The following is a 27866-nucleotide window of genomic DNA, read 5'->3' on the forward strand; positions in this document are numbered from 1 at the left end:
CTCACCATACACATTCCCACCTACTTGCCATGAATTGGGATAAGGGTTTCTTCTCAGCAGCGGTTCTGAAGAGAGAGAAAGAAAGGCTCAGGGTGGGAGTGGTGGATTTGAGTCCTTGATTAAAGGAGGGAAGAGGGAGACTCAATGTGATGGATGAGGGTTGGGAGATTGCGCGTGTGGCGTGTGGTCTTGATGCATTGTTAAATGTAATCTGTAAAATGATACCATGGTTTCCATAGAGGTCTAGCTTGAAATCTTCCAGTTGTCAAAAATACTTGATGCCTTACAGGTACTGGATTCTGAAGTTTCCCGCAGAGTTTAATTTGGACCTCGGTTTGATCCGTATGACTGAGGAATTCCGGGAAGTAGCTAGTCAACTAGGATATGAGAAACACATCAGCCTCATCGACATATCCAGCATGTAAGAGTGGCACAAGCTTCTTTCAAACATGATGAGTCCACTGTTTGAGGGAGGGAGTAGTGATGACCCCACTTGACCTCCATCCATACTATTTCAGAATCAAGGTGTGCTTCTCTGAGGAAAGCTTTGATGCAATGAGCACAGTCCCATCGGACATAGTTTCTCCCTCCAAGCTCCAATTTCTGTATTTGTAAAATGGGGATTGTACTTTCTCATGGGGTATTATGAGCATCCAATGAATACCTGAGATAATATGTGAAAGCATTTGGCACATAATAGATGCTCGGTACTTGGTTACTGAATCTAGTCTCCTATACCCTTGCCACTCATAGTGTGGTCTGTGGATCAACAGCATTGGCATCACCTGGGAGCTCAACAGAAATGCAGAATCTCATGCCCCACCCTAAACCTGCTGAACTGGAAACTGCATTTTAATAAGATCCCCAGCTGATTCATATGCTCATTCAAGTTTGAGATGCTCTGAGGTCAGCCTGAGGCTGTACAAATATTGACCATAGTTGTGCCATGAACTGGTTAGCTCAGTGATTAGGAACTTGGTGCTAATTAGGCTAGCATTTTATATTGACTAGCTAACTTTGTAGACAAAACTATTTTAGGCCTGTGAGTATGGTTATCCATATTGCAAATATGTGCTCTTGTGTCCTAGGCATTCATACTCTAGTCTCTTTTCCTAGCATACTTCTTCAAGAGTGATCAATGGTGAGTGATCCAGGAGTTATTAGGGATGTTGTTAAAAACAAGGATTATTCATCCTGACTCCTCTACTTACTAGCTGTGTGATCTTGGGTAAAATTTTAATCTCTCTGTGCCTATATTTTCTCATCTATAAAATGGGAGTAATAGTAGTATTACCTGGTAGAGTTGTTGTGAAGATTTAATGAGTTAATACTTGTGATTATAGTGGTGCCTGGGACATCTAAGAGTTTGATAAATGTTTATACTAAAAAATACAGATTATTCAGATTATTCATTCCTAGTAAATCAGAATCTCTGGTAGTGAGGTCTAGGTCTCTGTCTTTATAACAAGCTTTTCAAATAATCCATATGTTGCTGAAGTGTGAGAACCAGCTTTTGATGGTTTCCATCACCACCTATGTATTGATAACTCCAAAATTTATATACCTAGCCCTAACCTCGCCCTCATGATCCAAACCTTACTGGTCATAGGAAAGACCAAGTAAGGGATTCTGGATGAATCAGTGCAAACCCACCCTGTATGGAAAAACAACTCAAAGTTTATATTCTATTGGCAATGGGTCAGTGGTTTTCTCTTCAAATACGAAGGACTGGGCGTGTATTTTGCACAAGCCCCTGGAAGCAGGCCAAGAGTTACACAGTCAGTAGGTTAATAACTTCCATTGAGTGAAATGAGCTTTCAGCACATTGACCAGACTCACTCTTCTTTTATAGTCCTTCCTATGACTGGATGAGAAGAGTCACACAGAGGAAAAAAGTATCCAAGAAGGGAAAAGCCTGTCTGCTCTTTGACCATCTGGAGCCCATTGAATTGGCTGAGCACCTCACTTTTCTGGAGCATAAATCTTTTAGAAGGATCTCAGTAAGAAACTGGACATTTATTCTTCCAAGGATAACAACCACCATGCCAACTTTACCAAGAGCTGCATTTTCATACTCTGAAGGGTTGGCAGCCTCTGTCACTGTGCTCCACTGGAAAAGTGCCCTTAACTCACAGGAACAATCCCTTTTAACCAAAGATAAATATTATCCTGTCTTTATTTTATGGCTCAGGAGCTATATTTCTGTTGCTATTTTCAATGTCTCCTTTCATAGGATTAAAGCATGATTTTCTAAATATTCAGTGGAGATTTAACCATTCAAGGTTTATTTAGCTCCGTTGACTTCTCCCAAGTGAACATGTTTAGCTGGGCCCTTCACTTTGGGAGAAGAAAGATTTATTTAGGTTGGGATATGTATAAATGCCTGATTATGGATATAGGTTGAAAATAGGAATTGTAAGCTTTGAGGAGAATCTCAACATCAGGTTGTTTCTTTCTCAGGGATGGATATCCTGGATTAAATTTTTCTTTCCTACTCTGTCTTGATAGAGTTCCTCCTCTGCATCCCTTTTCTTCCTCCTGACTGTGATCTCTTCCTAGCCACCTACTCACTATCCATTTGTTATGATATTTCCACAATGGTTTACAAACAGCCTTTGTCTTTGTCTAACCAACCTCTGGGGAAGTCACTCCTTCTTTTCCAAGATGCCAAAGAATGAATTACGTTATTGCTTGCAAAGAAGAACATGAGGTTAGAAGTATGGATTTCTGAAAGACTGATTCTTTTCACTAAGTAACCCTAATTGGAGAGGACCTTTTGATTCCCCACAGGCAGGCCATGAAAGGGAATCCCCTGCTCTGTTTATATGGTAGGAGGCTCATATGTCTCTGATGACACCCATGCTGACTTCCTGAAAATGTGTCAGTTTTGCCAAAGAGCAGCCTTACTCAATTTCTATTTTTTCTCTTTTCTTCTTGAAAACACATTGCAAACTTATTCTGACTTGAAATTATGATATTTATATTCATTTCCTCTTCTTTAGTGTATGCCGTTGTATCTCGAACTTGCCTGACCATTGGAATCACCAGTGGTGGGTGAAAAATGGAGATTCTTAAGTCATTCCTCTGGAACAGTGATCCTTTAGGTCTGACATGTTCCCCAAAACCAGTATTTTAGCAAATGCCCCAGGTGGATCTTATGATCCAGCAAATTTTGGACTCACTGGAATATGACTTTGAGTCTTGTCCCTTCCTCCTCCCATCAACACTGTGGTGTGTAATAAGTGTGCGTCTGGGTGTGGAAGAGTGAAATGCAGCAAAATAACATGTTAAAGATACAGATATATTCAAACTTGTAAGATGCCGTTATAAATGTGAAATGAAAGAAATCGTTCTGCTGTTGTGAAACATTATCTCACCTCTTCCATGCAACATTCTAATTTATAATTTTTTCAAAGACTCCATTATAATTCAGAGTCTCTGAATCTTCCTTTACTAGTTCACTGATTACCAAAGTTATGTCATCCATGGCTGCCTGGAGAATAACCCAACCTTGGAGAGATCTATTGCTTTATTTAATGGAATCTCTAAGTGGGTCCAGTTGATGGTTCTTAGCAAACCAACCCCTCAGCAAAGGGCAGAAGTCATCACAAAGTTTATCAATGTTGCCAAGGTACGTATGTCTGTTAATTACACTGGGATTCTCAAAGGATTCTAGATATTTGTTCACTCTATTGAGAAAAGTCATTGAAAAAATTGGGGGTTCACAATATAAAAGCCAATTAAACTACCCATAAATGTCTAATGAGCAAATATACTTCTCTCATGCAAGAAGATTGCTTTTAATTGGCCATATTTGGAAGCATTTAATGTAGCTATTTTTCTGTGTAATGATTGATATATTTTTCTAGTGGATTTCATTTGTACTTCATTTTGAATTGATACTATTTTCCCTACATCCTTGTTGTTAAATTGGACGACTTCATCTGTACCTCAAAAAGGTCAGAATAATTCAAACATTGTTACAAAGTATTGAAGTTAACCTTTTTTATTGCAGAAGCTCCTTCAGCTCAAAAATTTTAACACCCTGATGGCAGTGGTAGGAGGCCTTAGTCATAGTTCCATTTCCCGGCTCAAAGAGACCCATTCTCATCTTTCTTCAGAAGTTACAAAGGTATGGTGGATCAGATCATAACCCAAGTAAAAAAATCGTTTGTAAATTGTTTGGGGGTAGGATGATCCTAACAAATGTCACTCAGAAGGGGAAAGTTTTCTTCTTAGACAATAGGAGGTTACAGCCATACCACCTGGAAAAACAGATTAGAGGTGGCAGCAAGTGTCCTAATAGGAATGCTTTGAACACCATTAACATACTGTAGTTGTAAATATTCAAAAAATATGTGTTTGGTGCTTACTATGTGATAGGCATTGTGAAATACATGGGGGTTACAAGGCAAATATGACAGAAATCATTCCTACCATCCCGTCCTCAAATGAAGTCATTGAACACCTGCACTCTTCATAGCACTGTGTTCAACACGGTGCAAGACACAAAGGAAAGGGGGACAGAAAGAAATCTTTTGTATAGAAAGCCCTCAGATTTATAGCTCAGTTTTTCAGGGATAAAAAAAAAATTTTAAGCAATGATTGTTTCCCAAACTGAACTTTTTCTGCCATATTTATTTCCAGGCCACAATAATATTTTTCCTTATTGAGCAAAAAAGAACATTTCATCCTTATGAAAAGATTTCCTTGTAAGCGTGTACTTTGCTATATCAGTAAGGACACTTTCAGCTGTAAGTTAAAAAAAAAATCTTGGAATTGCTTAAACAATAAGGAAATGGATCGTCTCACATACCTGAAAGTCCAGAGGCAGGTCCAAGTCCAGGCATGGTGTGATCAGAGCTCTGGCTCAGTTGCTCTGTAGTCCTCTGAGTATGAGGTTTTTGTTTTAGTTTTTGTTTTTCATCGGATTGGTTTCCCTCCTGACTGGGCTATCTGCAGCAACGGGAAAATTATGCTTTCTTGTTTATGAAAGTCGGAGATAGGGAAAACCTCTCTTCAGCTCTGCGCCCATGGAATAAAAGACCTTCTTTTTTAGACAGATTGGACCATCTCAAATCACGTGCCCAGCCCTGGGCCAATAACAGTATCCAGAGGAATACAATGTACTGATTGGCTTAACTCTGTGTTCCTGAACCAATCACAAACCAGAGGGATGGAATTATGAAGATGGTAGATCAGAACCCATCCTTGGATCTGGGCACGGAAACAGCTTCATCCGAGACACATGGGAAAGAGTAGACTGATCAAAAGTAGACACATGGGTCTATTAGGAAGGTATGGCTGCTGTTAGGCAACCAACAATAGCTTGTGCATATAAACAGGAGAATATAAGCCACAGAAGCACTGCTGAGTGACCTCAAACACTGCACCCTTTCCAAGTATAATGGGGCTCATTATGTGTTTCATTTTCCTTTAGATTAGTACTGAATTTCCAGTAAAGAGCAGAACATATTTTAAATGTTGTAAAGAATAAGAATTCAGTGGAGGCTCATAGAAGCTTGGAACCACCAGTATGTCTTCAAAAATTATTTATTTGAACTCCTCTTTCTTACAGAAAAGAAAACTGAGGTCCCCAAAAGTGAAGCGACTTGCTTAAGGTCACCCTCCTAGTTAGTGGCAGAGTCCAAAACCACAGCTATCTCACACATCAGTATGACTGTTCCTACCCCATACTGGCCCCTTCAAGTTATATCTTGAATGCAACTTTCTTGGAACAACTAGGAAATTTTAATATACTACATACTTCAATACAATACATGCTTGTATTTGTGGATTGTAATATTTCCATGAATTACAAAATACTTATATATACATGATGCTATTTAACATCTCAACACCCCCAGTAGGTAGGCAGAGGTGTGGGCTATTTCTCTTTTGCTGCAGAATGGAACAGGCTGTCCAACTCATAGCCAAGCCTAGTACATTTTTCTAACTTTCTTTTCCCTGGTTAATATTTCCCTGCATCAACTTTGGTGCAATTGATACTTCTTTCAGTAGGCGAGGAATTTCCTAGCCACACACTGTTGGGCCTGAGGGTGGGCAGAAGGGAAGGCTGTTTGAAAATACTACTTTTCCATCTGTTCCCAGAACTGGAATGAAATGACGGAGCTGGTCTCCTCCAACGGTAATTACTGTAATTACCGCAAGGCCTTTGCCGACTGTGATGGCTTCAAAATCCCAATCCTTGGCGTCCACTTGAAAGACTTGATAGCAGTCCATGTCATTTTCCCAGACTGGATGGAGGAGAACAAAGTGAACATTGTGAAAATGCACCAGCTCTCCGTTACCTTGAGTGAACTGGTCTCCCTACAGAATGCCTCTCACCACTTGGAACCCAACCTGGATTTGATCAACTTGCTCACGGTGAGTCCAACGGACTGGAGTTTGTGCTAATAACTCTCCTGCACCTCACTTCCCAGGGTATGCAGGAAGATCCATGCCAGCAATTCACAATGGGGGTGGGGGAGGGGTTGAATTCAGGGTCAGTAGATGGGAAGAAATCTCAAAGGATGAAGGGAGGGAAACTCACACCTGTAACCCGAGCGACTTGAGACACCAATCTCCGAGCAAAGAAAGTTCCCTTTGCTTTGAGGGTCCCAGTCTCTGCCCCCACGACTCTGGTTTCTGCAGTTCTTAGAGAGGCCCTCCAGCCCTGTCCTCAGCGCCTCATGATCATGCATCACACTCATCTAATTCATCACCTCCTTCTATATGCCTTCAACTCATCGGCTTCTCTTGATCCTCACTGCACTGCTGTAGTTGAAGCCTGGAGTAATGCGGGGACCTCCGCTGAGATCTCCCTCCCCGTAACCCCCACCAACCTCCCCAAACCACCAGATGCAGGTCCCAGTCTGCCATTGAAGCCCTTCAGGACTTGTTTTCTGACTATCAGTCTCTCCTCGTTTGTCATCACCCGATCCCGCATCACACCTGCCTTTGAGGAATGTAGGACTTATACTTTCCACCACAAATTGCTGCCTTCTACTTTCTGGCTTTGCATTTTCTTGGAAAATTCCTTCCTTACCCACCCCCCAACCCCACCATGACTAGCTTAAATTCAAAAGCCTCTATCTTTCTGGAGCATTCTCTGTTTCCTTCCAAAGCAGTAAGGCATCTGTCACATGTGTTGCCCTTGTACTTTGTACTTTCTTATCTATAGGAGGTATCACTTGACATTAGATTTTTTTTCTGTTTACCTGCCTTATACGTCGCACGTCCCCAGCACCTCTCATAGCATTGCATAACATCTTAACGGAAAAACCTGAAAGAACTTTTTGGCCCACCCAATACCTGGCATATTTAGGAGCTCAGCAGATGAACTGGGTGCTGTATTTAGGAGTGGGTTGGAAGAAATTCACCTACTGCTCATACTTTTTGGCCTTGGTGGGACACACCATTAGCTGGTCTCTAGGTCCTAGCACTTTTAGACACACAGGTGTGTAGTAGAGAACATTTCCCATTGGCTGCTTCTTTGTCAGGGGGAAAGAGGCATAAGCAAATTCTCTCACCCTTGCTTAAACAAGTGGAGGAGCAACTTCCTTGTTTGGGTTTATGACACTGTAGCATCTGAAACTTGGCTGCAACACCAAATTGACTACTTTCCTCCAGTGGCCATGGGGAATGAAAACAAGAACCCCTCTGGAGCTCCGAAGGGCTAAATCCTCTAGGACTGCTGCATTGGGATAAGAGTGCAGTTCCTAGACCTTCTCACAAACTGTTCCTAGAGCACAGAATTGTTTACCAAAGAAGAGAACTCCTAGGTGTAGGCAATAATGGCAGCTGCGTTCTTAGTATAAAGCAGAAGTGGCCAACACACAGAAACACAAATCTCTTGGGGTTGAGTTTGTGTAACAAATAGTAAACACACAGACATTCTCTATTAGGGTGGGGGAACCTCACAATAATCCAGGCAGCTGCCTTTATTAACCATTTGCCATGTAAATCTGTTTCCATGAATAAGTGACCAGAGTCGTAGCCCCAGTCAGACTGTAACCCCACAGCCACAGGTGATGCCTGCAGACCAGTCTCGGGGGGTAGCCTAGGCTCCAAGTGTCTGTGCTCAGGCTCCCTCCACGAGCTGGGGGAGAACTTCACGAGCAGCTGCCTATGCTGGGCAATTCCTCATCCGGATAAAAGATAATGATGGAGTAGGGAAAAGAAATTTGAATTGTAAATGCAGCAGGCAACATCAGGACAGATATCTGAGAAATACTAAAGGATTCTGAATGAAATTTTGGGGCTGCAGGTGGAAAATCTGAACTCCAGAAGTAAAAGCTAAGAAATAATTCCTTTTTTGCTGGAAAGGAAAGAAAAGAGAAAAAGTCTCAATCTCTCAGTCTCTCTGTGTATCTCTCTCTCTCTCTCAGGAATTGAAGGAAAATTTAGAAGTCACCAAGCACCATATGTAGTCACAGCAGTGTTGTATAGTATAGTGTAATATAGTGGCAAGAATCTCAGATGGGAGACATAGCTTTTGGCCCTGCCTCTGCAGTCACTTAGCTTTGTCTCCTTGCTAACTAGTCTTGACTTTAGATTTTTCCTAAAGGTTTTTGTGCTCATTTGTAAGATCTCATCCAGCTCTAAACTTCTGTGGTGCTAGAGGTAAGGAATGGTGGAGACTTGGGACTAAGGAACCAAGTGTCAACCTGATTCTGTGGTTCCAGCCCAGTGGCTCATCAGGACAGCACAGTTCCACAGATGAGCACGATTGTCAAGCCGGTTTCTATTTAAAGCCAAAAGCCTTCCTCTCTCCCCACAACCAAGGAGAAAGTTCAGTGCATTCATTCTTCCTGGCCATAGGCAGATTAATCTCCTCAGAATAAGGATGGAGGAGACTCCCAGGAGGTGCTCACTGGAGCCCAGTGAGCATTTCATGAACCACATACATGTTGGGATTAGAACCATACATTGACTGCAGCTGCCCAAATGCATGTGAGGTCATTCTTAAGCACAGCATTGAAGGGGTGATTCTTTTTGCTCCAAGACTCTAGGTCAAGTTTCTGCCTGAAGTGACTGCTTCTAAACATGGTCCCAGGTGAGGAAGCTGATATATGATTGAGAGCCCTGGAAGAAAGAAAGAGAGAACTCTTAAGTTAATGAACAATTACTAAATGCCTGCTCTGTGCAGTAGGCTGTATAGCAATGCTTGAACTTTCTGTAATAGTTGATTACAGTTTTCACAGCACTTTTCACATACATTTCCTCAGTAGATTCTCACACACACCATGTGATGTAGCCTGGGCAGGTCTGAGGGTGTAACATCACCCCTGCCCCTTCCTATTTTAGAAATGAAGAAGCTGTGATTCATAACGGACAGAAGGCTTACAAATAGCCAACTTCTGAATCCCAGTTTGCGTCTCTCTCTCTCTCTCTCTCTCTCTCTCTCTCTCTCTCTCTGATGGACATTTACTCTGTAATGTGGGAATATTGCTGACATTTACTTTATTTTGCATCTGTGAAAATTAAATAATCTCTCTCCCTCTTCATGGGTGTGTAAAGAAAGAGTTAATTACAAAATAAAATCTATGAGAGCAGGGACTATGTTTGCCATTTTTATCATTGTAATCTTAGCCCCCTGAACAGTACTGGGCACATGAAGGAAAGAGGACCACACCACCAAACTGTTAGGATTTGGATTGTTTCCCTTTTTAGGGAAGATCTGGAGAAGACATTTTCCATTGTGATTCCAATTCATGTAACCAGGAGCTTTTAAACTGATGCTTCTTGTTTCATGGTATATGAAATAGTCTGAATTTTTTCATAGTATTTTTAGATCTATCAGTTACATTTACCATTCTGAGTATATGCAAATTACTGGAAAGCCCCTGTATTTTTACAATCGAAGAAGAAGAAGAAGAAAGAAGAAAGAAGAAGAGGAGGAGGAGAAGGAGGAGGAGGAGGAAGAGGAAGAATTGCAAAAATGGTGAATGGAGATAGTTTGATGACCAAGTGTGTGTTATTTTACAATTCTCCAGTCAAGACAATGTCGGTCCTAAGGTGCAGACTAAATCCACAGCCATCTTTGCTGATAGGCTTGGATGTAAAAGTAACAACCTGAAACAGTGACTCAGAACATTTTTTAGAAACAAACAAGCTTAAAATATGTTAGACACAAATAAAATTTTTGAAACCCCATTGACAAGCTGCCTATATTATTTAAAATGTGCATAGGAAGTAGAACAGATCACTTTGTGCAGGGCCGTAAGGCCCAGAGGAGATCCGAGAAAGCAAGTAGGATCGTGGCTGGGAAAGCAGAGAGATGGCTAGAGTAACCCAGAAGGCAGCTCTGCGCTCATGGATGAGCACAGTAGCATTTGGCTGCTGCACTGATTAGGAGCCAAACCCTGCAGTTCCCATCTGTGTGGCCCCCTAAACAAATCCCACTGGACACCATTAGCTCATTTAATCTTCACAACAATCCTGGGAGGGAGCTATTATTGATGATTCCCATTTTACAGATCAAGAGACAGACTCAAGAAGGTTAATGACTTGCCTGGGTTCATACGACCACTAATAAATGGAGAGCAAACACTGGGAGAAGACAAAAATATTTCCATCATAGAGTCAGATATCTGTCCATCTGACATATGAAAATACTCAGGGATGTTCTGTGTCTTTTGAAAGAGCATCTCCCCTATTTAGTGTGTGGCTTATTTGGGTTTCTGGTTGGATGTTCTTGCACTGCTGGCATCTCCTTTCCAGCAGATGCCAGTGCTGTCATCAGAGGAAGAGCCAGGAGGACAGGAACCTACTCAGCAAAGCCCGGATTAACTCCTGACAACAAGGAAGTCAAAAGGAAGAAGTCAGTCAGTTTTCTGTCTGTGTAGCATTCACAATGCAAGGTAGCAAACTAGGACTGGGATTATAGAGGTGGAATTACAAATGTACTGTCTCCTTTCATGAAGCTTAGAGACCAGTAGAGTCTTCTGTTGTGGAATTTACAAAACAGTGGGCAACTGCCCATGGCAGATGTGTTTTATTTGGCCCACATGGAATCATAAAAAAAATTTTTGTTTTTAGTTGCCAGTGCTTAAATATGAGGATATTTCATATAAAACTCTAGATTTCTGACTTCTCTTGACAAATGAGATGCGGCAATTGTCATCAAACTGACAACAATTTGCCTTAGATGAGTAGTGGCTATCTCCCATTCATCAGTGATCACACCTTCCCCTATTGCTTCCCTAACCCAGAGATCCAGTGTCAAATTCCACTTATCAGCACAAATTTTTCTTATTGTTGAGCTAAGAGGAGAGATCCCCAAGTTAATCATATCTGCAAAACTCTTTTACCAAATACATTGTTATACCAATGTCTCTATCACAATACCCCTTTCATGCATCTCCCTTCACTCTTTTATATGGTGGGTTGGTTCCTCAAAGCATTTGTTTGTGACATGGGGACAGTTCCTCTCCTGCAAAGAGGCAGGGCCCCTGGAGGTAGAAGTGACTGCTGTTCAGAGGAAGGTGGATACAGCGTGCATTCTTTGTGAGCAGGATTTTCATGATCTGAAATGATACTGGGGCAATTTTATAGTAAAGTCAATTTTATTATGCTTAAAAAAACCTTTAGATGATGAAGTCTAGATAATGCAATACATGACCAGATATATGAAATCCTTAATTTAACTGCTGTATTTAGTAGCTAGAATAGTGACTACAATGGTCCCTGCCACATATTAGGTGACCAATAAATATTTGTTGAATGAATGATGCAAAAATGACAGTTTATAATGCCAGTTTCTTTTTTGAAAAAATGAGATAGAACAGAAAGATAAATCCTTGAAAGACATCCTGTGCCTCTGAGTTTTCTCTTGCTCCGAAGCACCAGGCACTGAGCTGGAGATAAGGGATCCTTGATGTTACACGCTAGGACCAGGGACAGGTGTATAAAATAAGACTTGGAAATGGAATAAAGCCTTTCACATTAAGCCTTTATCTTTAGACAAAATATGTTAAAGAAAAATTTTCATGCTTAAATGGTCAGAGAAAGGACAGGGCACCTGGTTCTCTTCCCTGCTGATAAAATGGTATGATTCATCAGGTTCTTAACATTGAAGGGCACGTGTGGGAATTATCCAGGCTTATTTTAAGTCTTATGACTTCTGTTTTAGGTAAATGGGACCATGCATTTTAAGGTTTTGCAGATTTTATCCACGCAGTTCAATCTTCGTTTACATCCTTATCCTTGCCTACCCTGATCTTTCTCTCTGTCTTTATTTCTCCAAGTCCTCCCAGTTAGGTCCCAGTTCACAAGTTCCTCTGTGAATCCATCCTGATCATTTCTGTCCTCAGGGGCCCCCACACATAATAATAAAAGTAGTTGTAACAGCTATAATAATAACAATAACATCAACAACACCAGACTACATTTCCTGAGATTTCACTGTGTACTAGGTCCTGTGTGAAGTACTTTACATGCATTATTTCATTTGATCCTGATAAAAATCCAATTAGATAAGGACTTTTGTGATCATTTCCATTTTACAGAAGTGGAAACTGAGTGTCAGAGAGGAAATGACTGGCTCAAGGCCACAGAGCTAACCAGTGGCAGGCTCAGAATTTGAACTCAAACCCACCGGTCTCCAAAACCTCTCCCTCATGCTTTACACGCTGCCTCCCTGAAAAATTCCTATAGCATTTAGAGCGGGGCAACTTCCTTCACATTTAGCATGTGTTGCCTTTTGTTGATGTGAATATATCTTTTTGTGTTCAGGTCCTATTTAGTCAAATAAAGTGTCTGGCCCTTGAGGGCAGGAATGATTTTATACCATTTTATATCACCAGAACTTAGCACAGTGCCCTGAAATAATAGAAACCTATTAATTGCTCCTTTATTTCTGCAGTTCTTTAGTCAAACCTCCAAGACACCGTTTATTCCATTTCCAAGTCTTATTTTATACACCTGTCCCTGGTCCTAGCCTGTAACATCAAGGATCCCTTATCTCCAGCTCAGTGCTTGGTGCTTAGGAGCTACTCAATAATTATCGAGAAAAATTGAGTCAATGGTTCTTGTTGATGCTGATGACCACACTAGGTTTAACTTTTTTCTTTTTAAAATTTCATTTTCCGGGACTTCCCTGGCAGTCCGGTAGTTAAGACTCCGCACTTCCAATGCAGGGGGCATGGGTTTGATCCCTGGTTGGGGAACTAAGATCCCACATCATGCGTGGCCAAAAAATAAAATATTAAAACTTCTTTGAAAAAAAATTTCATTTTCCACCTCTGCATGCTATCGTTTTAATGTTCTACATTCACTCAAGTTACTAGACATTGAACTTAAGCATTCAGTTTGGAAAATTTTCAGTAATGTAAATAAGTAAATAAATGATTCAACATTCTTATTTATCCCTTCTAATTTGTTGTAGCTTTCTCTGGACCTCTATCACACAGAAGATGATATTTACAAACTATCACTGGTGCTGGAGCCTAGAAATTCTAAATCGGTGAGTATTGTTTTCTCTCTCAGGTTCAGTGACAAACACCATTATTTTTTATTTACAATAATTGGCCATTACAGTAGTGCTTTGTGATCTAAAGATTGAAGAATTTAAAAATCTATATTCTTCCCATTTTACCAGTGGAACAGCTTAGCCCTGACAGATAATTATTTCTTCACATTAGAAGCTAACAAAGAAGAACATCATTTCCAGTTACTCTGTTTTATTGTTGATCTTCCATGTTCCCTCTGAGAGCCTGCCCTGCCCCCAAAAAAGAAGAAACAATCATTTGAATGACCATTCTAGGCTTTTTTTTTTAAAAACTGATTCTACATAAAATTAGATTTAATAAATTTTAAATACCCTAATCATAATTCACAAATTTCTCTACTAATGATTCATCCAGCTCAGAATTTCAGTATCACATTGGATAGAGTCTCACTTAATTGATAGCTGACTCTTAGTAAAGAAACATTATATAATGAGTTGAAGAAACTGCATTACTGAATGTACACTGCTCATTACTCTTAGCAAGTGGACGGTAGCTCAGATATGCTTTGCACTAGTAAAAATAAAATATCTGGGTGAATATGAAATTTACAATGAGGATGCGGTTTGCATGTTGAAAAAAAATTTTCTGTCTGCTTCTTATATCCTGAGATCCGTTTTCTTATGAAGGTCTCATTCGTTACCTCTGTACCAGTTGAGTTCTGTGGCACGTTGCCAGCAACACTAGGGTCTAAGTCTGTCCATCTATTAATACCTACTACCATTCTGAACCATCGAACTGAAAGAGGCAGAATGACTGTGAATGCTGTTCACAGTAAAGGCCAGGTGGGAGAGTATGAACTTGAGTCTGAGTCAGTTGACCTGGTAACATCTGTTCTTAAAATAATGTCTGCGGTGGTTCCATCACCATGTTCCCCTCCCTGCCAGCCCCAAGAAGCCCATCTCCTGGGGACACTGCAGAAGGCAGCCATGTGGGAAGATACAGCACAGGCAAAGGGAGGGGTTAGGACCAGACTCTTCAAAGTTAGCGTGATGAAGAGAGAGCTAGAAAGAAAAGTAATGTTACTGAAAAAAAAGGAATTCGTAAGCTCCTCCCTCATTCCATAGCTTTGGTGTGATGAAGCTGTCCTGTACGTGCACAGACAGCATTGCCACCTCCTGACACCTTCCTTTACCTATAACTAGGCACCTTAACTGCCACCTGTTGGTTGTTGGATGCCTGGCAGGTCATAATATATATGTTATCTCATTAACTCTGTTAAGGAAACAGAGTCTGGTGAGCATAGGTGTCTTACACAGACCACAGAGCCAGTCAGTAGGAGAATTTGGATTGGTCTCAGGACTGTCTGCCTTCACCGTCTGTGCTTTTTCTACAGCATGATGCTGCCCATTATTTTCCCACCACCCCTTGTTCAGAAACAGGGTAAGAATGACCATTTTAGCACACATGCCTGATTTGCGCCGTTTAGATTTACTTTAGTTTATTTTCAGGATCAAGTTTTACCAATTTTAGGAGACATTTCCATCCAGCATAAAAAAGTCTTTTTATCTCTTGTAAAAGCAGAAGCTTTCAAAGCCCCTTCCAAGTGCTAAAATCCCATGAATCTATGAAAACACATTTACCAATCCCTTTCTGTCTCTTCTCTAAGTGGAATGTCACCTTATTTTGTATTTAGTGTTCGACGCATACTGGTAAGTAAGAACAATTTCCCGTCAGGATTATATTACTGAGAGCCTGTAGCTTTAATGTGCTTACAGTTAGCACTGGCCAACCTCACCTACTTAGTCCCAGAGCTTCTCAACCTTATTCTGTTCATGGCACCCTTAGTGCCTCATAATTTTTCGTGTTTTAATTCATGTCTCAGTTTTTTCATGCTACCTCTAGGTCAAAAGAAATACCTAACAGTTCCACTTATAGAATAGTTAGGTCCAAGCAACTAAATATGTATAAACATTGATGTTCTAATGGCTTATTACCTGCTTGAAAAAATAATACACACACATTGAAAAAAATAACATTTTTATTTCATTCTTAAATAACCACAATTACTAATGGATATGTGTGCCTGTTGGGCACTGTACAATTTCTTAAATCTTGGAATCAGATTGGATACTGTCACCCTTACTGCTTGTTTCACATTGATTTTTTGCTTCACAAAGACATGATATCATTGATAGAAATGTGGCATGAGCTGATGGGTGAATTGTGAACTACTTCAAGCTGGTAATTCGTGTGCTATTGACAAATATTGAGTTTTGCTGTATTTCCCTCGGAAGTTTGAAATATCTTTTGGTAACCCTCTGAGTTCGTCGCAGTGTTCCAGAGGAGGGGTGTGCCTTGCTGTATAGTTTGGGAACCAAGGGTTTAATCCTTTATTATATCAACAAGATCAAAGGCTTTACCAAAAGAGCCGAGATGTGTGAGCACGTGTGTGTGTGCGCATGTGTGTGTGTGAGAGAGAGAGAAACTGTGCGTGGGAATGACCATATTCAGATGGCAGATAATTTTTTGTCCTGTTTGTAGCTCACAGCAGCACCCACCTCACAACATTGGTAGAGGCTTAAATCCATATAGTTACGCCTCAACTCCTCTTGCAAAAATGGTTATCCCCAACTCGGTATCAAATTTAAAAACAACCTGCTAATACAGGTTTGTATGCATGCACCAGCAAAAATATTTCATCGTATGAGATCCCTAGGGAGAGGATACGAAGTGCACAGCACTCTTGGCTCCCGATAGGATTGTGTTTCACACTTGTGTTGTGTAAACAAGTTATGCATTATTGCCACCATCTTCTCCACATTATTAAGTGAAAATGTCTTGCAAGAACGTGGAAGAACTGTGGAGAAAACAAGTTCACCAAAGCGGGGCTCGAGAGAGCTAATGATTAGCCAAACCGTCAAGAACTGATTAAGCATATTAAGAGAGATGCTGGTAAGATGACATAAACTTGGCTGTGCACTGCTGCCCACTTACTGCACACACCTAATTTATCACTAGCACTGACTATTAAAGAATTAGATAACTGGTGTTTTATGTGCTTTGTATTATACAAGAAAAAACTGTATGGATTGTTATAGAGATGTTTAAGGGTGTTTTAGTAGTATCTGGGGAACTTGGATAGGATTTTTGGATGAGCTGGGAGAGCAATATATTTTTCCACCTAAAATAATACAATCTAGGCTGCTGTTAAACAAAATATCTATTTAGTTACAGATTAGATTCTACTGACAAAATATACCATTAACAAAATTTTCATTGATGTTTTCAAAATATTTAGGTACTACATAAACAGAAGATTTTACTGATATTAATATGCAAAACTTATATGGCTTTCTCAGTGTCCCTGGCCCAAATTGCTCGAGGCCCCAGATAAAGTTGAAAAATGTGTGTGTTTTCTGTCAGCAGCCTACCTCCCCTACGACGCCCACCAAGCCCGTGGTGCCCCTGGAGTGGGCCTCAGGCGTGATGCCAAAGCCAGATCCTACAGTCATCAACAAGCACATAAGGAAATTAGTTGAGGTAAGTGGTTGAGGGACAGTTAAAAGTGAGCAGTTAAAAGGAGGCCCCTTTCTCTTTCCAGAATATTCTCTGGTTGCCCAGGAATCAGATGGAGTCCATGAAAACAGCCCTCTGGCAAGTAAGAGCAATTCAGCAGACACTTAGCTCTACCCGGCACTGGCTTCTGGGGAAGAACCTCCCAGGAAGGCCCCCTTTCCCCTTCCTGTCTGTCAGTTCTCACTTGCCCATATACTCTCAGCTACTTAGAACCCCTCACTTCCCCAGGCATTTGACACTCTGTCATTGCCCCTGCAACCCAAGGGACTGTTTGAGGATTAGAGTCTACTCATTAAAACCCACATGGGGGGCTTCCCTGGTGGTGCAGTGGTTAAGAATCCGCCTGCCAATGCAGGGGACACGGGTTTGAGCCCTGGTCCAGGAAGATCCCACATGCCGCTGAGCAACTAAGCCCCTGTGCCACAACTACTGAGCCTGCGTGCCACAACTACTGAAGCCCACATGCCATAACTGCTGAGGCCCACGCACCTAGAGTCCATGCTCCACAACAAGAGAAGCCACCCAATGAGAAGCCCATGCACCGCAACAAAGAGTAGCCCCCGCTCACCGCAAGTAGAGAAAGTCCTCAGGCAGCAACGAAGAACCAACGGAGCCAAGAATAAGTAAATAAATAAATAAGTTTATATTAAAAAAAAACCCCACATGGGTCATAATAAAATGCTGGATAAATTGGTTACCTGAGGGTAGGAAAAAATACTGTAAGTTGAGTAGTTTCTCCAGCTGTATATATTTGGGGGTCTGTGACACCGCAGCACAACAGCATTTAGGTCAGAAACATCACTTAATGAAGGGCAAGATTGTGTCAGAGTTTTCCATATTAAAAACAAAAAAAAGAGTAGATGCACCAATGTGGGAAAGATGGAAATATCTCAGGCACTAGAAACTGTGATTATTGATTAAACATCTCCCTTCATGGATTGGTACATCCTCAGATGCAATAGGAACAAGTCTTTGGGATATTATGTGCTCTTTGCTGGGAAAGGATGTTTACAGAAAAAGAATGTTCTATATCTTGGATCATCCATGGAACTATGAGGTGCTGAAAGAAAAGTTGCATGGGGCATGGGAGTCAGGAAGGGGAGATTAGAAAGGGTGAGGGAAGGGGATGAGAAAGCCATAAGGTCCAGTGGAGACCATGTGATGATGTGGTAGTGACAGACCCAACTTGGAGCCAGGGAAGGTGGGCAAAGGATCTGGGTGCATGGAGTTGCAGCTCAGGAAGGTCTAGAATCAGGAAATGAAAGAAGTTTTTCTCTCCTACTCTCTCCTCTGCTTTTCTCTGAATGCTCACTCCATTCTCTGCAGACAGACTTTCCTTGCTCCACATGAGGAGCCTCTTTATCCCCCACCCCTTTGTACCTTATCTCTTTTCTCCAATTCCAGTTTCATGGGGGAAGGTTGGCCCAGTTTGGTTAGATTGAGCACTATTGATTTAATTGAATAAATGGCTGGGTTTCATTTGAATTTCCATAATAAATTTTATTCCATAAAAAATCTTGTACTCTCAGTATAAATATGGGTATTAAACTATAAATTGTAAGCACTCCATAATAGTTCATTTTTAAGCAATTTTGATTATGGATAAGCATTGATAGTGAGACTTGCAAAAAAATTCAGTTATCTATGGATAAACTTGCAATGGGTGCTAAACAATCATATTTTTAATTAAGTAATTTGTTCATTTATACTTTGCCTACTTCCCAAAATACTCCTGAAGCAGTTGTGCCCTAAGGCAATACAGATAATATATAATAGAAATCACAGGGGAATTGCCAGCAAACACATGAAAGAATGCTCAACATCACTAATCATTAGAGAAATGCAAATCAAAACTACAATGAGGTATCACCTCACACCAGTCAGAATGGCCATCATCAAAATATCTACAAACAATAAATGCTGGAGAGGGTGTGGAGAAAAGGGTACCCTCTTGCACTGTTGGTGGGAATGTAAATTGATACAGCCACTATGGAGAACAGTATGGAGGTTCCTTAAAAAACTAAAAATAGAACTACCATACGACCCAGCAATCCCACTACTGGGCATATGCCCTGAGAAAACCATAATTCAAAAAGAGTCATGTACCACAATGTTCATTGCAGCTCTATTTACAAAAGCCAGGACATGGAAGCAACCTAAGTGTCCATCGACAGATGAATGGATAAAGAAGATGTGGCACATGTATACAATAGAATATTACTCAGTCATAAAAGGAAACGAAATTGAGTTATTTGTAGTGAGGTGGATGGACCTAGAGTCTGTCATACGGAGTGAAGTAAGCCAGAAAGATAAAAACAAATACCATATGCTAACACATATATATGGAATCTAAAAAAAATAAAAATAAAAACGGTTCTGAAGTACCTAGGGGCAGCACAGGAATAAAGACGCAGACATAGAGAATGGACTTGAGGACACGGGGAGGGGGAAGGGTAAGCTGGGACGAAGTGAGAGAGTGGCATGGACTTATATATACTACCAAGTGTAAAATAGATAGCTAGTGGGAAGCAGCCACATAGCACAGGGAGATCAGCTCGGTGCTTTGTGACCACCTAGACGGGTGGGATAGGGAGGGTGGGAGGGAGACGCAAGAGGGAGGAGATTTGGGGATATATGCGTATGTATAGCTGATTCACTTTGTTATAAAGCAGAAGCTAACACACCGTTGTAAAGTAATTATACTCCAATAAAGATGTTAAAAAAAAAAAAGAAATCACAGGGGAAAGAGAGATTGCTTCATCATAACTGGACTCTAAGTCAAATGTTTGCATACATGTGTTTGCAGGGAGAACTTACAAACTTTTTGAAAATCCAATTTAGCAGAGGGCAATGGAAAAATTTAGCAGAGGGCAATGGAAAAATTTTTTATTTTTCTCTGATTATAAAGAAAGCCAGGGCGATCCACTGGTTAGGACTCAGCACTTTCACTGACATGGCCCCAGGTTCAATCCCTGGTTGGGGAATTAAGATCCCGCAAGCCACATGGTGCGGCAAAAAAATTAAAAATTAAAAAGCTGAATATTAAAACATTTCATAAAACAGAAATAGTAAGTTTTACTTTCAGTACTTGATGTTTCTTCTGTCTAGGGTTAATCACTGATAATTTGTAGATCATCTTGTATGATTTTATTCTCCCCCCCATACACACACACGCATATATACATGTATATCTTTGAGCAAGCTTTTTCAGTTATTTCCTTAGAACAATTCCTAGAAGTGGAAATGCTGTGTCAGAGTAAGCACTGATTGTCCTCCAGAAAGATTGTGGCTATTTGCTTTACCAACTTGATAAGAGAGTGCCTATTTTCTCATAACCCTAGGAAATTATCAATTGTTTTAATGCTTTCCAATTTGAGAGGTTAAAAAAAAAGTTTCATTAGTATTTCCATAATTACTAGCAGAATTGAATGTCTTTCCACGAATGTATTGTCCATTTGTATTTTTACTTTGGTGATCGTCTGTTTTCCTTTTGTGTCTTTCTTCCCGTATGTGTTGCAAATGATTTTCTCTGTCATTTATATTTAAATTTGTTAATTGAGCTTTTTTGATTCAGATATTTTGCATTTTATTGTAATGAAATACTTTTGTTTATGACCTCTGACTTGGATGTCATCCTAAGAAAGGTCTTTCCTACTCAAAGATAATAAAACATGAAAAATATTTTTATCTATTTACCTTTGGTTTTTTATAACTTTATTTTTACATTAAAATATTTAAGGCATCTGGAATTTAGTTTGGGGGCAATTTATTTTATAAGATTATCAGCCATTTAACTCAACAGCAATTATTAGATAATCCACAATTTCCCTGTGGATTTGAATAGATACTTTTTGATATTCTGAATTCTTACATACATATGGATCTGTTTCTGGACTGTACTCTCTGCAGTAAGTTACAATACCATGTTGTTTTGACTAATGTAGCTTTGATTTCTGATAGGGCACATTGCCCCTCATTACCCGTCATTGTTTTAGTTGAAATGTAATTGACCTTCTAGGTGTTCTAGGTGCACAACATAGTGATTCAATATTTCTACACATTACAAAATGATCACCACAATAAGTCTAGTTACCATCTGTCACCATACAATGATATTAAAATATTACTGACTATATTACCCTTGCTGTACTTTCCATCCCATGACTCATTTATTTTATAACTGGAAGTTTGCACCTCAATTTCCCTCACCTATTCATTCATCCTCCCACTCCTCTCACCTCTGGCAACCACCTATTTGTTCTCTGTATCTATGAGTCTGTTTCTGTTTTTTTGTTTGTTTGTTCATTTGTTTTTTAGATCCCACATATAAGCGAAATCCTATGATATTTGTCTTTCTCCACCTGACTTATTTCACTTAGCCTAATACCCTAAGGTCTATCTATGTTGTCAAAAAATGGCAAGGTTTCATTCTTTTTTATGGCTGAGTCATATTCCATTTTATTTATATACCACATCTCCTTTATCTATTCATCTATTGATGAACACTTAGGTTGCTTCCATATCATGGCTATTGTAAATAATGCTGGAATGAACACAGGGATGTATATATCTTTCAAATTAGTGTTTTTGTTTTCTTTGGAAAAAATACCCAGAAGTGGAATTGCTGGATTGTATGATAGCTCTGTTTTTAATTTTTTGAGGAACTTCTATACTGTTTTCCATAGTAGCAGCACCAATTTGTAATCCCAACAACAGTACATGAGGGTTCCCTTTTCTCCACACCCTCACCAACACTTGTTATTTGTTGTCTTTTTGATCATAGCCATTCTGACAGGTGTGAGGTGGTATCTCTGTGTGGTTTTGATTTGCATTTCCCTGAGATGAGTGATAAGTGATGTTGAACATCTTTTCATGTGTCTGTTGGCCATCTGTAAGTCTTCTTTGGAAAAATGTTTATTCAGGTCCTCTACCTATTTTTTAATTGGGTTGTTTGTTTTTTTGATATTGAGTTGTATGAGTTCTTTGTATATTTTGAATATTATCCCCTTATCAGAGATATCATTTGCAAGTATCTTCTCCTATTCAGTAGGTGGCCTTTTCATTTTGTTGATAGTTTCCTTCCCTGTGCAAAAGCTTTTTAGTTTGATATAGTCCCAGTTGTTTGTTTTTGCTTTTGTTTCCCTTGCCTGAGATCATTACTCCTCATCTTAAAAAATTTTAGGCTATTCTCAACATGTTCAGTTCTATAGGAACTTTAGAATCGATTTGTTCATTTCAAACAAAATTCCCACTGGGATTTTGACTGCAATTGCATTAAATGTATACTTTGATTTTTGAGATAATTTAACATTTTAAAGTTTCATTTTCTATTGTCATGGTATTGGCATTTGTGAATTCACCAAGCCTTACTCCTACTCAACCCTGAGGTCTCAGTTTAGACCTTGCTTTCTCCAGGAAACATTTTAAAATCTCCCTTCCCCCCTCCCCCAGCACTCTGTCTTTATCCTCAGCGTTGCACTTATCTCATTATACCATAAAGGCGCCTCAATTTTGTTATCTCCCACTAGATTCCAAATTCCTTGATAGAAAGAATAATATGCTAGTTATCATTGTTTTCCCAATAACAATTCAGAGGCTGATTCATAAATAGTCATTCAATAAATATTTGCCTTTCCTTTGCAGTCTGTGTTTAGAAACTATGACCATGACCAGGACGGGTACATCTCCCAAGAGGACTTTGAAAGTATAGCTGCCAATTTTCCCTTCTTGGATTCCTTTTGTGTGCTGGACAAAGATCAGTAAGTTTAATTTTGTTATATTGTAATGCAACTGTCCCGAAGCAGAAAATTACTATGAAAGGAGAGCAGGGAAACCTTTAATTTACGTCTTGACAGAGTTGATCCTAGTGTATTGATGAAAGGTGTCTAAGGTGTCTTTTCACTGATTTTTTTCTTGGTGTCCACAAACATGACTGGCTGGATGGAATCACAGGGCAGACCACATCATCAGTGTTAATTAAGTACAAGTGCTCACTTGCAAATTAGCCCAGCTCTCCGTTTCCGATATTACTGCTGCAACTTAGCTAGTTCATCAACCCCAAAACCTCCATCAAAAAAGAATAGAGGGCTTCCCTGGTGGCGCAGTGGTTGAGAATCTGCCTGCCAATGCAGGGGACACGAGTTCGGGCCCTGGTCTGGGAAGATCCCACATGCCACGGAGCAACTAGGCCCGTGAGCCACAACTACTGAGCCTGCGTGTCTGGAACCTGTGCTCCGCAACAAGAGAGGCCGCGACAGTGAGAGGCCCGCGCACCGCGATGAAGAGTGGACCCCGCTCGCCACAACTAGAGAAAGCCCTTGCACAGAAACGAAGACCAACACAGCCAAAAATTAATTAATTAATTAAAAAAAAAAAAAAGAATAGAGACTAAATATAGTTAGATCTAGCATGGTGGAGTCCTCAGCATCAGTGCAGCCGGGGGCAATCTTAAAAGTCATCAAGTAAGTAAGATCTTTTTTTAGATTACTTACGATCTTCAGGAGAGCAGGTGATGGCTGCAGATAGCCAAGAAGTGTTTATGCTTTGTTTTTTCCTTTGCTAGTTCAAAGGTTGTCTTGAGAAACAAAGGAAAAATATATTTCTCTTTAGCTTCAAATGATTCATGAGAGATTAAATAACTTCAGAGGCTAAAACCTGGATCATTAAAAAAAAAATAATGATTTTTAAAAAAAATTTGCCAAGAAACCCTGGCATTAATAATTTTATCACTTCATTTTTAATTATGTGAGATTAGTTCCTAGTTAAAAAATCATCTGTAATGAAATGCTGTATTTTATATTGGTTAAATGTCCAAGTTATATCACATTAAAATTCTCTAATATTTTTGTTGGTGTGAGAATTAAACGAAAATTAAAGCCTTGGTACTTTATCATAAACGTCTTAAAACCTTAATCCATCTTCATTGTATAACAGAGAATACTTTCGAAATAAACTTAAGTTATTAGAAACATACACTTCCTTTATAAAATAAAATTTACGTCACCCACTAACTACCCACTTCTTCCCTCAGTTTGTTTCTGTCAGTGACATGTTCGTAGAACATGAACTTAAAATCACTTCCCAGTCTTCATTTTGTTTCTCTGCCAGTTCTTGTTTGGAACAGAGACTGTCCCAGCAGATATATTTTTTTTCCTAAAAAAACTTTTTTCCCCTAAAAATGAAGGTTTAAAGTATTCATAGTTTACATGATTTCTTTTGTCAGACAGGCTTAGATACGTTGATTTTGAGAGGAGAGTGGACCATCCAGGAGAAGATTCTAACAAGTTGTCAAAGATATGGCGCCAAGATTCAGGAGAACGGTTAGGGCAAGAGATGTAGATTGTTGGGTCTTCAGCCCAGCGGCGTAAGCTGGAGTTCCAGGAGTGTGAGCACATTCTGATGGGAAAGTGTAGAGGAACGTGAGCACGGGGACCTGAGCAATGCAGCTTCAGGGACTCCTCTCCCCACGTGCAGAAGCTGAAAGGAAGACGTGGATCCTGCAGAAGAGCTGGCAAAGGAGGAGCATAGGAGGCAGGAGGGAAGCCAGGGCTACATGGAATCACAGGGGACCGTGGAGGAGGGAGTGTCGAAAAGGAGGAAACCTGTCCCATGTCACATGCTGCCAGGAGGTCAAGTTCAAGGAATGAGAAAAGGCCGCTGAGGATGTCACTGTGACAGTTTCAGTAGAATGGTGGGTTAGAAACCTGATTATATGGAGGAAAGAGTAATTGAAAGAAATGGAAAAAATGTCTAACGAGTACTCTTCTTGAAAACTTCAGGAGTAAGAGAAGAAAGAGGGAAAAGACAAATGTTGGAAGTGGAGGCAGGATTGAGGAAAGACATTTTTAAGGAGGGGAAGTCCTGAGTGTATTTGTAAACAGAGGAAAGAGTGGGTGACAAGATGCGGCAGGAGGAGCATGGTCCTGGAGAAGCTGGAGAGTGGGGGATGGGAGGATGACCCCAAGAGAGGACCGCCGAGATATTAAGGGATTCTGAACTGGCACGGAAGGGTGTGGAGAGAAGGCAATATGCAGCTCCCTTATGCCAATGGATTTGATCTTTTTTGGTAAACAAGAAGTCAGGGTGTGTGGTGGTAGATGCAGCCAGAGGTTCTATGTGCAGAAGATCTGGGAGAATCACTCTAGTGAATGGTCTGTGAGCCAGTAAGACATGAATGAAAAGATTACCAATGGTAGTGGCCTGGATGACATCAGGCAGAATGAATTTGAGAATGGTAGGTCCAGTTATCACAGTTTTCTGCCTTTCTCCAGCAACCTGATTCTTGAAAACTCTATTGTGAGGCAAAGGCTAGAAAGGAGATGTCTTTCTGGAAGCTACCATTTGGTAATGAAGAAGACTTTCTGTGCTGCAGTGCACAAGCCACACACACACACACACATACACGCACACACACACATATCTTCTGCTTGCTAAGAAAGCCTTTGACACTGAAAGCTGTCCTTTGAGGTCCTCTCTTTTCAGATGTGACAGGAAACTGAACATTCACCCCCTGCTTTTGGCCAGAAAGGTTTAGGAGGTGAGTGATTTAAGTGTGGCAACTACTTAGCAACATGGTATTCAAAGATCCCTCTCTTCTTTGATTCTCTTCACAGGGATGGTCTAATTAGTAAAGATGAAATGATGGCTTACTTCCTGAGAGCTAAGTCCCAACTACACTGTAAAATGGGACCAGGATTTGTCCATAATTTTCAGGAGATGACCTATCTCAAGCCAACCTTCTGTGAACACTGTGCAGGATTTGTAAGTCTGTTTTCCATTGCTTTCTCTTGTTTGTAGTGATTTGTGCAGTATTCTGACAATGTAGGAAAATGATACATGAACAGAGTCCATTGTCTGCCTTAGATCCAAAGTAAAACATGATGGCTCCCTGAAATTAAATATTCAATTAAAAACAAAAGCAAGATCTGCAGATTTAGCTATGTTCTTTCTAGGAATGCAGGGCTGGAGAAGACAGGGAAGGTTGGTGAGGCGTATTAACTCAGGAGAGCAGTTTGTCTGTTAATACCTGCCAGGGAAAAGTTCTGCCCAATGAGCCCTGGCATTCATCACTGAGTGCAATTAAGTGGTGTATTTATTGTAGCCAGTTCCTCTCAGTTCTTGTTTCATATGGTGTCAGTCACTAGAAATCTATCATGATATGGCTCCATAATTCCTAACTCAGAAAGGAAAAAAAATCTTTTCGAAGAGAAGATGGTTATAATAATAAATAACATTTACTCAGCAGTTGACAGTAATAAAATATTTCCTGAAGCATTAGTGTAATTAATCCTCATAACTAGCCCATTAGGTGGGCATTTTACTCTCCCCATTTGCATATGAAGCTAGAGAGGTCCAGAGAGGATAACGCAAGTTTCCCAGGATTCCACAGCCAGTAATGACTAGAGCCGGGACTCAAACTCAAGTGTTCTGGCTTCACCTACACCACTGCAACAAATGAAGGTTGTACACCTCACTTCCCCACATCTGATGATTCTTTAGCAACTAAGGTCAGGTTTGGCCCTGGTGTTAAACAAAGACCCTTGAGCTCTGAACATCTTCTAGTTGATATCCAAGTAATGTAAGATGGAAAATGTAGTACTCTACACAAGGGTAGCCCAGCAGCCAGGTGAGTGGCATTTGTCCAGATGCCAGCTCAGTTTTGTTAGCTTCATTCAGCAGTCATGTCCCCCTGTGGACCCGTATGGAATTCGTAGCTGATATCATATACGCTCCCATTAAATTACATTTTTCGCTTTCAGTCTTGAATAACTGGCTTTGGGGAGCCAAAGGGCAGGAGTTTGAATTCAGGCACACACCCCTCTGAGAATGGGTGAATTAGAGGCAGTGGTTACCTCAAAGGTGGCCCCCCGTGATCATACAAGCTGCTGTGATCAAGGGGCACGGCAGCCTAACCAGCTCTCTTAGCCCACCCCAGGGAAGGAGAGGTTCTCCTACCAGCTACACCACTGGGATTGCATCACCTGACCATTTTATCATCAAACAAATACTTTTCCTTTTTCATGTATCTCTCTTCTGATGGGAATTTTTACCTGTATCTAGACCTGAAAAATGCTCAAGTGGTATGGAGCCATGTGTAACTCTCTCCTGCAGAGTGGGGCCCAGGGAATCTTTTTGGCCCTGGCCTGGCACAGCCAAAAGTCAGGCTGAGACATCTGACCCATGGTGTGGTGTGAGAGTTGGTAGGTCCTTATCAAATCTCAGGGTCTTGTCTCTGCTCTCCAGTCCTTCTGGATGTCTCTCCCTTCCATGGAGGCTCTGGTTCTATAGAAGCAGCAAGGTAGGCTTTCTTGGGAGCTTCCACACACTTCCCTCCCCAACTCATCAGAGCAGATTTGCTGGTGCTAGGTTTTTGATGCAGCTGTGATCAGGTCGAAAGCTCTGGACTTGGAGTCCGGAACTCTGACTTTGAATCTCAATTCTGCCCCTTATTAATCTATGTCCTTGACCAAATTATTGATCATCTTTGAGTCTCTGTTTTCCTATCTGTAAGAGGGGGTTAAGACTTACCTGCCATGTTGCTGTGGTGATTAAATGATATCAGACATGTTGCATACCACAGAGCTCAGAGTAAATCTTTCTCTTTTTTTAGTGTTCCTTTATGCTTTTGGAGTTTTATCGAAATTAACTCATTCAGAGTTTTAATAGCCCTTTTTATTTTTCAAAATATACTTAATTTCCTTGCTATAATTTGAGTTGATCTTTACTCACACACCTTTTTTAAAAAGCTCTTTGGTTTTCAAAGGGATTTATAAATACCATGCTCTAGCTGGGTCATTGAAAGGAACTGTGGGGGAATAGAAGGAACTATTTTTTAGT

At 40.4% G+C, this 27866-nt stretch overlaps 1 protein-coding gene across 7 annotated transcripts in view; it reads left to right on the top strand.

Moving 5' to 3' along the window:
• The window catches only part of RASGRP3 (RAS guanyl releasing protein 3), a 103260-nt gene that overhangs the window by 66464 nt on the left and 8930 nt on the right, over window positions 1-27866 (top strand). For 6 of the 7 annotated variants that reach the window (XM_061168832.1, XM_061168831.1, XM_061168835.1 and 3 more), the window contains 9 exons: window positions 290-421; window positions 1853-2000; window positions 3458-3631; window positions 4016-4132; window positions 6112-6387; window positions 13391-13468; window positions 16878-16994; window positions 22674-22789; window positions 25643-25790. In XM_061168832.1, the coding sequence (XP_061024815.1) occupies window positions 290-421; window positions 1853-2000; window positions 3458-3631; window positions 4016-4132; window positions 6112-6387; window positions 13391-13468; window positions 16878-16994; window positions 22674-22789; window positions 25643-25790 (1306 nt within the window). The remainder of the gene's footprint in view (window positions 1-289; window positions 422-1852; window positions 2001-3457; window positions 3632-4015; window positions 4133-6111; window positions 6388-13390; window positions 13469-16877; window positions 16995-22673; window positions 22790-25642; window positions 25791-27866) is intronic. The other variant, XM_061168836.1, reaches the window with a different exon arrangement.

The sequence above is a fragment of the Eubalaena glacialis genome, chromosome 14, assembly GCF_028564815.1.
Source record: "Eubalaena glacialis isolate mEubGla1 chromosome 14, mEubGla1.1.hap2.+ XY, whole genome shotgun sequence".
NCBI classification, from domain to species: Eukaryota; Metazoa; Chordata; class Mammalia; order Artiodactyla; family Balaenidae; genus Eubalaena; species Eubalaena glacialis.